This window comes from Echeneis naucrates, chromosome 21 (genome assembly GCF_900963305.1).
Source record: "Echeneis naucrates chromosome 21, fEcheNa1.1, whole genome shotgun sequence".
Lineage (NCBI taxonomy): Eukaryota > Metazoa > Chordata > Actinopteri > Carangiformes > Echeneidae > Echeneis > Echeneis naucrates.
Genome location: NC_042531.1, coordinates 4,669,076 through 4,681,037, shown reverse-complemented (window position 1 = coordinate 4,681,037; position 11,962 = coordinate 4,669,076). Strand labels below are relative to the sequence as shown.

General features: G+C 44.4%; 1 protein-coding gene across 1 annotated transcript; it reads right to left on the bottom strand.

The window, feature by feature from the left end:
- Nucleotides 1-273: 273 nt before the first annotated feature.
- On the bottom strand, nt 274-1,056 carry olig1 (oligodendrocyte transcription factor 1). Its single transcript, XM_029492898.1, has one exon. The coding sequence runs from the start codon at nt 1,054-1,056 to the stop codon at nt 274-276; it is 783 nt and encodes a 260-aa protein (XP_029348758.1).
- Nucleotides 1,057-11,962: the final 10,906 nt, after the last annotated feature.

Genomic DNA, 11,962 nt, shown 5'->3' with positions numbered 1-11,962 from the left:
ACAGCCATTACATTCATTTATGTTTATGTTTCATTTATGCAACAAACTTCAAAGTAGTTCATTATTGGATTAACAATAAGAGCCTGTCTTATCAAATACAGTATAGTTGTGTAATGTTTAAAAATAGCAAAGGATAATTGTGAGTATGTAATGTAGTAAAATACTATAAACATGTTAAAAATGTTAGAAAAATAACAATTCATATAAAAAATGTTTCATACATGTAACAGTCATCAAGTCCATTCTTCAGATATCTTCTTTAGCATCAAGGTGTCACTTTGGGAATCTGGGAACCGGAGTGGAGTGGTTGAATCTGGGCAGTCTGCAGACTCCACAGGGACACAGTGGCCCTGCTGAGGCCCCTGCAGAGCTCCACTGCACGGGGGCCAGGGAGGCCTCCATGGGGCCAGGAGACAGCAGGGGGCATTTAGCTGCAGAAGAGGAGGAAGTGGAGGAGGAAGAGGAGGAGGAGGAGGAAGAGGCTGCTGAGGTGAGGAGGGATTCCTGGGTGAGTAGGAGCTGGCCGGGACCAGAGATAAGGGGCCAACCTCCAGTGAGCAACAGCCGGGGGACCGGCCCCGTGTTCACCCCCATCCCGATGCTCACCTCCCCCAGCAGCCGCCGCATCTCCTGCAGAGACGAGCCGAGGAGGAGGATGTAGTTCCTGGCCAGCACCAGAGTGGAGATCTTGGAGAGCCGGCGGCCCGGAGGGGCCCCCGGCTGGTGGGACTGGGAGGAGGAGGCGGAAGAAGGCGAGGAGGCGTAGGGCACCATGACCTCCCTCAGGGCATCCATGGCAATGTTCAAGTCCTGCATCCGCTTCCTCTCCCTGCTGTTGATCTTCCTCCTGAGCTCCTGCTGCTCCTCGGGGCTCAGCTCCCTTTGAGGTTTGGTCGATCTCTGGCCACTCTGGAGGCCGAGCATCGGTGCAGGATGGAGGCGAGAGCTCAGGTTGAACCCTGGAGGGCAGTGGGCTAAGTCCTGGACCGACCCTGGGCCACACAGAGGAAGGGACTGGTCCTGGGCCCTGATCACTGGGTTTGACAGCACATTCATAGTCCCCTCAGAGGTGCTCCAGTCTTCAGAGTTATAGTTCACAACAGCTTTCTTCAGAAAAAGGAGACGTTTGAGTGTAAGCAAAAAAAAATAAATAAATATAAAGCCACACTCTTAAAAAATCCACGAAACGAAAAGTGTCCCCTCCACCTGCTGCTCTGCTGTTGGCTTGCAGAAAACAGAAGCCATCCAGCACAATGACGAGCCACCAAACGTTTTCACTTTTGGCTTCAAAGGTTTCTGTGAGTGACTGAGAGCTTTCCAAAGTGGCAGTGCAGTTTTATCTCATTTCCACAGCTGCGTGTGGTGAGAATGACAGCTCACACAGTGGAAACGTGAGCTAAATGCTCCCCTCACAGACCCCCACCTCGCCTCAACTCCTCCCCGACACATGATGTGCTCTTTAGAGATATGTGACCGTGAAATGAGGAACAACTGGTGGATGTTGACAACACCTGCAGAATCCACACTAAACTGCATCAATTTATGGCAAAACGTTATAAGAAAGAAAATCATTTCATTTAAGTTTCCATTTAAAGAAAAAACAGTGCTAAAGAAGACACAGGAGGGATCAGAACTGAAACACTTACTCAACATTTGCTGTTGACTATTAAGACCTTACTGTTATGAAAGTTATTAAATGGCATCAGTATTAAAGCTGTAAACTTTTATCATGTGATAGTAATCTTTCGTATGGGAGGAGACTTATGTATGATAAATGAATGAAAATGAGTGAACACGGACGCTGTCACAGCAAAGAGAACGTGGATAATATTTACCTTCCGGCATTTTGGTCAGAATTGACTAATCTAATTTATTTTTAGCTGTAAAGGTTTTGCTGACTGCAGTTTGGCTTTATGAACAAATTCCAAATTGCAAAGCTTTGACTTTATTTTATTTAATTTTTTTTGGAATCCATGTTAACACACAAAATAAATTACTGAACTTTAGCTGCTGCACATTAACGTGTTAGCATTGTTTCAGTGCTGTTGTTAGCATTTAGCCTGGATGGAGTCTACGCGGGCCAGCAGCACGAGTGTTGTCTCTGCTTTTCCTTTATGTGACGTTAATTGGAAAGACAAACACTGAGAGCTTAATGGAATTTACCCCCACAGCCATTTAACAACTTGGAAGCCATTAAAATCCTTCAGCACTTTTGTTATGCGCCAGAGAGCAGGTATTAGCAGTATTAACATCAGTATTAATTGTGTCAGAGGATAGTTTTTGGCAAACAGTCAATGGACGCGTCATTGTGTGTGGTGAGTTAATTGATGGTGTTGAGGTGGAGGTTATTGTTGCTCAGTTCTGAGCGGCCACGCTGCCCAAATTGGCTGGCGGAGAGCTGGGCATGGTTCCAGGCAGCCAGACAACAGGCCAATTGACTCCAACCACAGGTGAAGCTGGCTTGGGGCACCAAGCAAGGCTGGAAACCTCAGATGTGCCATTCATGAGCCACAAAAAGACCTCAGCATCACTGTGTTGCATGACGGGCCTGGCCGTCCTCTCTTTGCCCCCCCCCCACACACACACACCCTCCATCCTCCTTGTAAAGCCCATCTGAGTGATAGAAAAGGAAGGCAGGGGGAAGAGGGGAAGGACCGCACCGTTACACACAGAAAGCAAGTTGTTTACGATGAAAGCAGAAGGAGATGCAGAGGAGGAAGACCCTTTCTTTCTTCCCCGGGCCGCTCTTCTTCTTGTCGTTCAACAAGTGAAAGATGTATGTGGAGGCGCTTCCCTTCCCTGCCAGTGGTCCGGTGGCGTCCGCCTGGTGCTGTGATTGAAGCTGAATGGACAGACTCCAGACGGACAGGAAAGGGAGGGGCCCCATGAAAAGGGCCAGGCGGATGGCCCTCGCACCTGCAGGAGAACAGAGTGCAGGCAGCCAGGATGAATGTGTGTGTGTCTATGTGTGTGAGTGTTTGTGTGGGAGCCTGTGAGCTCAATTTAATTTCTAGTGCCCGTCTGACAATGAGAGGTAATAAACGGAGTAGTGAAAGAAAGCGAGCTGTGATGCTTTTGACTGTATTTCGGGATGTGGTCTCTGTCGGGAGAAAAAAAAAAAAAAAAGGACACCTGCAAGGAGCCACACATACAGAAGTCAGAAAGGAGGAGAAAGAAAGAAGCTGGTGTCTCGCAGAAAAGTGCACCTCCCCCACTTTTTTTATCCACAAGGGAAAGAAAAGTGAGCTTGATTTGGGGCTGATGCCCAGCATATCCGCCTCCCAGCTTCCAGGCTCCTTTTGATGAGGCTGGACCAGGGCAGGAGCACCGGTGGCTTCAGGGCAGGGGGAAGACTAGTGTCTTTATGGTGGAAGGACAACTGTCCATCTGGGTAAGGCCGTCCAATGGTGGGTCTGCACCTGGGGGCTAAATGCCTCGTCTGTGTGGAGCCACTTCCTGCAGCCGACAGACAGGAAGACACCTCGGCCAAACCTCCTGGGTCGATTTATCCACCGATACAACAATGATAAATACACCCAGAGTGACAGAACTGAAGAACAAACAAACAAAACAAAACAAAAAAAATAAAACGTTCATGAATTCTTTTCTGGGAGCTTCTGCAGATCGAAGAATTCACACAGCAGAACGTCGAACGTCATAAGACACAAACCTACACATACACACACACACACACACACACACATATATATATATATACATGTTTCTCTCTTCTCTTCTTCTTTTATATGATTAGTAGTCATTAATTATAACATTATAATTCCTTTTTTTTTATTTTAAGTGCAGATTGTTATATTATATGTATAAACCATATTGACTGCTATATCTGGTTTAACATTATATGGTTTAGCAACTTTGACTGTTGAAGGAATTTGCATTTACAAAAAAAAAAAACAAACGTGAATGAACTTCGGATAAGGAATCATTAACCTTTAGAGGCTTTGGACTGTGAAATGACACATAAAAAATAACGACATTTCAAAGCATTAACCTGGATTGAACCCGCATATTATTTTGGCAAGAAAAATAATACTGAACTGTCCATTTGGACCACCCACATGTAATAGCATTTTTTTTTTCTTCTTAAAGAGCACAATAGAGATTTCCTCGCTGAAAATGGACTAAACAACCTCATCTGGCTCATTAATTGACCACAAATTGGCATAATTATATCCCCACCTCACTTGATATAAAGAGACAGTTTCACAAATGAAGTCAAGCCACAGACTGGCTGCTGCTGGTCTTCACACAATCTTGACTTAATGGAGTCAATTTACATCAGGTGTCTGATTGAGCTCTTTTGTGTGTCACTCTTCTGCTGTGTCCCTGTATTTTTTTTTTTTTTTAATCATGTTTGTTAATGTCTGAAAGAGGCGATCTAATTCTTCCAATTGGCACAATTACGTGGCCGTTTCAGGTGTCCTCATCTAGTCATCAAGGTCGTCGTGAAAAAAGCCGTTTGAGTTATTTCAATCATAGTTCTGATCGATACAGCAGGTTATTTGAAATGACTGTAGGTATAGCGACAACACTGACGCGTGTACAAAATGTTGTTTTTTTGTTTATACAGATGATAGATAAGTCGCATGATCCTATCGAGAGGTTGGTAAATGAAGTAGAGAGACTGCAGAGTTTTTGACTTCAAGTGCTGCATTTACAAGTTTGGGAATGAGTAAATAAAGATATAAATAAAGATCAATAAAGATCAAAAAGGTCAAACTACCTTCAACTTCAAAGTTTGAAAATTGCATCAGACTCACTCAAAGTGTAAAACTGCTAATGCATTCGTTTTTGGCTGCAAAAATCACATCACAAGTCTGCAAACTGCTCTCTGGGTAAATAAACAGCATTTGTGATCATGTTTTTGACAGAATGACGAATCAGAACGTCAAACCAGAAGGTGCACCTGCTGTATAGGCTTCACATCCTGAACTGTCCTCTGTTTACAGACACTAATGAGAAATTAACAGTTGCCAGTGACTGATTTTGTCCATTTGTCCCTGCAGGCAAACAGGTGCAGCAGCAACAATGGAAATATAACAGAGCAGGACTTTTCAGATGGGAAAGGCAGCGCTGCATCAAAGCGGAGGACAGAGGACGCACTCGTCTATTGGCCCTAACTCCTGCTCTGTGAGGCCCGACCAAAGACATGAGAAGATTACAAGCTGTTAATAAGGTGGAACCGATCGGCTGAAGGTCTGCTTTTGTCCCTTCCCAGCATGCTTTGTGAGGGCCGGCCTGGGATAGTCAGCATTTGGTGCTGATCACAGTGTGACGGGGATAATGAAGGTGGGAGGGGTGTAAAGTTTTAGCCCTCAGGCCCTTTGTGAAAGAGAGCCTAAATGCTTCTCTCTCAATAGCTGCACACGCTCAGTTGGTCATGGTTGTTTAAATACAGATGGACATTTGTCACATTCATATTTCACAGCGCTAACTGCTCCGCCAACGCTTTCTGTCATTTTGTTTTTGGCTTGTTTATGTTTCTGCTGATCCCTGATGTCAGTTCTGAATTAAAAGCCGGAAAATCCCACAATATTAAAAAAAAAAAAAACTCTCCTTGAGTGTTTTCTTTTACATGGGCGTGTTTGCAAAAGTCAAACTGAAGCGCTCATTGTGGTCATTTAATAGCCTGAACATAACCTGACTCTGATTACTTATTGTTATAGCAGGTGTTCCTCTCTGAAACAATGCTACCAGGGATTTGTAGGCTGGCTGCTAATAGCTAAAGCGTTAGTTAACCCGTCCCCCACAAAGTACCCTTAAAACCTCCCAATCCTATTTAACCGTGACAATGATGGATTCAGAGACACTAAACTTCTGCAGGAATCCTGATCCAAAGTCAAACACAGAGCTTCTTCTTCTCACCGAGCGATCGAGGCCGGGGGCAGCCCAGTTAAAGTCTGAACGTCGTGGGGGCGGGATGAGATGTTTCTTTTTGGGTTTTATTAGCAGTACAAGGCCAAGGGTGGGTTTTCAGAGGTTATCCCCCCTCTCTATGGAGGGCGGTGCAGCGAGACCAAAGTCACTGTTAAAGTGAAAGCCGGCAGCAGTATGATGGATGGGGATACACGTCCCAGAAATTAGACTTCTTGTGGTGAAGCAATTGACTGGGTGAAAGGAGAAACAGGTCGAAACGAGCACCGACAACTCTGAAGAACCGCTTTTCAGAAAATAAACGAGTTATTTTCTTATTTTTTCAATGCACTTGCCGGGTTTTACACAGACCTGTCGTGTGTGTCTTTAAATCTGTCCACTCCGGTGTGGACTTGGGTTAGGGTTAGAAGCAGAACAGGGACACGCTGCAGGGATCACATCTCCCAGCTGACAGGGGCGGGCTGTGGGATCCACCAGGATCCTGCTGGGTGTCCTGGGGCTGCCCCGTTTCCTCCATCATGAATGGAGGGCCGCTCATTCGATCGGTGAAACATTAAAACTTAACTCAGCAGAAAACACAGTTTTCGGGGTGGTGGATTTTTCCAACAGTCCACCTGCTGACCACGAAGTTTGGATGTTAACCAAACTTTAAATCTGCTCTGATCTTGAATGCATGTGCAGCATTTTCCAAACAGTTTCATAAATGTCAGCCCGACATGAGCTTCATGAGCTTTTCTTGTTTGTGGTTGCAGGTCATGAGTTTGCAGATGAATCTTGTGTCAGTATTTAAAGTTTAAAAATAAGTTAAAGGGTCCATTATCCACTCATTTTGTATTTTAACACAAAATTGGTGCCATCCTTGTGGCAGATGGATGCAGTGGATGTAAGATGATTCTTTCAGGCCTTGATGGACACATCTGCCAGCCTACACCCTTTATGACACACAGTTAGCTCCCCCTCCCCCTCGAGACGGCCCTGGATCTCTCTTCTGCAGCCTCCTCCTTCTCCTCAGCTCATTTGCCTCCCACTGTGCTCCTGCTCCTCGCAACACATTCAAATCCACATAAGACCGGAGAGATCAGCCTGAAGCAGCCAGCGCTCTGTCGCTCCATTCAGCTCCCACTCTGATCAAGCTGCAGCAGGTTTATCACAGATGTTGCCTAAACCCACGACCGGCCTCCCACCGTGGTCTGTTCACCGCCCGGATCACAGCACAGAGAAACCGACTCTGAGCCTAAAGCTTGGATTTATATATATAAGTGTATTGCACATCAGATGATAGCCGATCTGAGTGTGGTGCTAATTTGATTTATGAAACTGCCAACCCCAGGGAAGCAACAACTCAGAGAGGGAACATATGCTGCGGCGCAACATGATAGCGGGCCTCAGTGACTTGACAAATTGCGGTTGTCGTTATTAAAACATCACATCTCACGGTGGTCGTCGCTCCTGCAGAGTCAGAGTCAAGCGTGGACGTGGTTAGACATGAACCCAAAGAAAGTTGTAACAATCCTTTAGAAAGTACATTTGATAAGACAGACTAACTCTGCAGCACCTTGTGGCTGTATGACAGATTTTCCAGAAGCAGATCTGTGTCTGACTCTGTGACCTGAGGTAGAATACTTTCATCATGTTTTATCGATTGTTTGCTCCTGGTCAACATTCACATAACAGTTATGGATGCAAAGAAATATAAATTCACACTTTCTCCCGTTAGATTTCCTGCAGACTCTGCTGTGTGTAGCGGTGTATGTATTGTTTTTCTTGGTTGTAATCAGCATGCTAAAACGTGCAGACATTTCAGGAGATAGTTGAGTGAAATGATCTTTATCCAGCCTGACAATCAAACTTCAGATATTTCTCTCTCACAGTAAAACAAGGTTTTAATCACTGAGAGTTTTGATCTGGATCTTGATTAGATTCAAACTGTCGTTGACAACTGCAGGACACCCAGTGCATGTATGTGTGTGTTTCCCTGAGTCCGGTCAGGGCGAGTGTCTTTGTCCAAGCGTCCCAGCTGCCTGCAGCAGGCCGAGCTGGCAGGCACCAGCATGACATGGTCAACAAACCATATGGGACGTCACTCACAGCGCATCCGATGACACACACACACACACAGATATCAAGATGACCATCTTATGATGGCAACCTGAGCAGAATCAGAACTATTTATTTAGATTCTGCAGAAAATGTGATTTTTATTTTTTGCTCAAAATCAAACTGTTAACATTGAAAACCAGGATATTACACCATGACCAGGATTCTGCTGCCATAACGTCCTCCACTCTTCTGAGCGTCCACCAGACTTTGGAAACTGGTTATTTTTATGTTCAGCTATAAGAGCCTAGTCTAGATCGCAGTTGGCTGAGATCGGGTCTCCATTCAGGCCAGTCTAATTCTTCCATGTCAAATAGGGGAAATGAGTTGTGTCCAAACTGAAACAAGCTCAGAGTAAATCTGGAGATTGGGATTGTCTAACCTCTGCAGCTCAGCAGACTTCAATCTGACAATGATGAAACTTAAAAGTATGCTTGAATGGGCAGATTTCTCAGATTGGGGGGCAGGTGCACCCATCGCAGAATTTAGGAAGCTTTCATCTTGGAGTCAAAATACCGTGCACCCACCAGACAACTGGTCTTGACCAGCCCCCCCAGCATCCCCCAGCACCCCCCTGTGATACCTCTGTGTTTCTGCGTTGGGTGATCGATGTCCCGGTTTTTGCTCCTCAGATGCACTTTGATGTTTAATCCCATCCTGACTGTGTCCTCCTTCAGTCCGCTGAGCCGCTCGGCCGGTCATGAATATCCAAAGGTCTGCTTACTTGACAGGATTATCCCTCCTTTCAAAGCCACTGGGGACGATTCTGCAGCCCCCCAAAAAAAGAAAAGAAAAAACACTCAATGGATCTTCTGCTCTCTCGCTTTGTTTCTCTCATTCTCCTTCACTCTCTCTTTCTTACTCCCTTCTGTCTTTGTCCCTTTGGGATTTTACTAAACACGTTGATCCACCCGATCGAGTAGTTCATCTGCTGCTCTTCATAGATTATTAGGCACACACACACACACAAACACACACAGACACCACTCAGAGATGTTTAACTTCAGTTTGCATTAATCTCCTGATATATTTTTAAATGCTTTCACCTCTGTATTTACTCCTCACTCCTTCTAAGTTAAAACTAAAGTTAGTTCAAATGAATTCAGAAAACCAGAGTATTTATGAAATTCTGCAGTTTTTGTGGCAACTTCAGTTTCCTGATCTAGCACAAATCACACCAAGACTGCCGGTCTAAAGTTTGGCACAAATTGCAAACACCCTCATCAATTCTGCACCCGACCTGTAGATGTGCAAGCTAACTCGTAGTATTAATGAAACAGTCTCAGAGCTCACTGTGGATGGAAACAGAATGGACAAAAGCCTGCAGACTACGCTGCTCTGCTGCAGATCTCCCAGAAAACTGCTGCTTGTCTTCTCTTCTGCTCCCTCAAACTTCTCCACACCGCTCTGCTTGCTTGCTCACTCTCTGAGTTCTCGTTGTAACCGTGCAGGGGAGACAAAGATGGTGGAACGGTTAAGTATCTACACAAATACAACAACAACAAAATAGCACACTAACTATAAAAAGCGGGTGTGGGGCAGCAGAAGTCATGTGAGCCAACACTGCTAACAATGTAAACTGAATTATTTGCTTCAGCCGTTATCATTAGTTTACGTTAAACAGCTACAGATTGTTTTCCTGTAAAAAGCTTTCAGGAATTACCCGTTGTGATGATAACTTGGTTGCTGATGTGAGCATTATTTATTGGTCATTACGGTCAGTCCCACACAGCTGGGGCGAGGTTTGACTGTTGCCCTCCACCAGCGGAAGGTTTAAGGCAACCGTGTTGTGAGACGAGCTCCCAAAACATGCATGAAAAACTGCATCGCATTACTCTGAGGAAATGGAAGAGCGGCTAAGACGCCACTTGTTGCAGATCTATACAACACAGACAGCGTTTCTTTCTCTGTGTGTGTTGGAGTACATCGCAGTGTTTCAAGTCTTTAAAGGGCGGGCAGATGAGCCGCGTTGATATAAACACCGGTCCCATGGGAAAGAGTGACCTCCGAGGCCTCATATTCACCTTAGAGCTCCATCTATTCCCCTGTAAGTGTTAAATCCTGCCTTTGTCTCTGACAGCTCCTCTGTTTGTTTATCTTCTCTTGCTTATTCCTCCTTTGCTCCATCATAGACTCTGTTTCTCTTTCTGTTATTCCGCCACCTTTGATGCGTCCCACCAATCTTTAATCCCTTCAGCTAACACAACACGATGCGTGGAGCTGAAAGGGTGTACATCTGTGCTGTTTTCGGGAAGGTTTAAACCCAGTTACAACTGTGTAAGTCCGATGCCCCCCTTCTGTCCTCAGTTATGAATATTTAAACTGTCACAAAAACCAAACTCTCTCAGCGTCAGCGGATAAGTCAGCCCGCCACCAACAGTGGACCAGAAGCTGTTTGCTCACATCCAGTCAGAGGGACGTGAAGCCCAGCTGCTGTTGGCCAGACCACGCAGGCAGAGCTGAAAAGATGCTGCACGCTCACTTTCTCTTTTAACTTCGGGACCATGTTGATCAGGGGGGTGAGGCACAAAAACTTTCTCACGAGTGTCACATTTCATCGTGGCCACATGTCCTCAATATTCACTGATAATCCAACCACAAATAAACAGTTTCATATACTGTAACTTCATCTTGATAAATGTGATGTAAAGTGAATAGATTTATGTATATTTCCTTCTCATCTCTCTTCTTGTTGTTGAACATTCCTGAAATCATCAAAAGTGACTTTTGCAACCACAGCATTTTCTCTCAGATTTAATTTCCCCTCACTGTGGATCTTCCCGCACAGATTTCATCTCTGTGCGTCTCTGCACTGACTTTAAATGCACAAGCGCCTTTTCTCTTTGGTCAGCTTAAACGGTTCTGCTCCTGCATTTGTAATGTATCAGGAAGGGGAATCATTGTGGAGAGGGAGCTCTAATTATTTTTGCAAGATGATACTTAGTGATCCATGTTAACTGCATTTTGCGCCAACAAATGGTGCCCGGGTGCCTCTGGGGAAAAGATACCTGAGGTAAAGCAGATGTTCTAAGACAAATAATCCTACAACTTATCCCTTTATGACCCATCAAACTGTTATGTTAATTCTCAAAGCAGCTGTTTGCCAAAATCTGAGGTGAAGGTGACAGTGGGCTGCAGATGGAGCACATGATGAAATTCACTATCAGACTTTCTCAACGATTTTTTATTTTGTCTTTTTTCACTCTGTGTGATGTTTTGCTTTTTTTTTTGTTGCTTCTGTAGTTCTTTGCCCCTAAAATAGCTTTGATTATCAGACAGATAGCATTCATCTTCGTGGGACTTTAGGTTAATCAGTGCCGTCAGAGGTGACTAGAAGAAGGGCTGAGAACTGGTTCCCATTTAATTCAAGTTTCCTGGAGGGTCTTTTGAATAACTGGCCAATTGCTCTGTGACGGGCTTTGAAATACAGTGCACACCATATAGCACACCTGAATACATTTCTTTTTATTATTTATTTTCTGTGCACTGTGTGTTAATTTGTGTTTAAGATGGCTTTAGCAAAGACAATGAATATTTCTTATATGAGTATAAATTATATTATGAATAGTAAAACATTTAAAGTAGCTTAAAGCTAAAAAGAGTAAAACTTTCAGCTTCAGTAAAAGTGAATTTGTTTATTACAACTGCTCTGAATTATGTACCGCCAAGGCTTCTGTAAGGTGATTAACTCAGGTCCTCAACAGGGGACATTTCTGTGGATGCATAATATTTCTTTGATGTTGGTGCAATGATTTCTTTTTGTTTGTTTTGTTTTACTGTGATGTTTTAAACAGCTGAAAACTCCCTGTTGTCAAAAAACAAGCATAGCTCCAAGTAGCAGGCACAGGAAAGCTTATTAACGAGGCGATGGAGGTTTTCTGTCCATATCATCTGGCCTAAAATCTGACAGATATGCCCTAGAATCTAAAACAAATGTATTCTGCACTGATTTGTTCTACTTTCTCTGTCTCAA

Coding starts and splice junctions, on each gene's coding strand:
- olig1 (XM_029492898.1), bottom strand. CDS start 1,056: ATGAATGTGCTGTCAAACCCAGTGATCAGGGCCCAGGACCAGTCCCTT.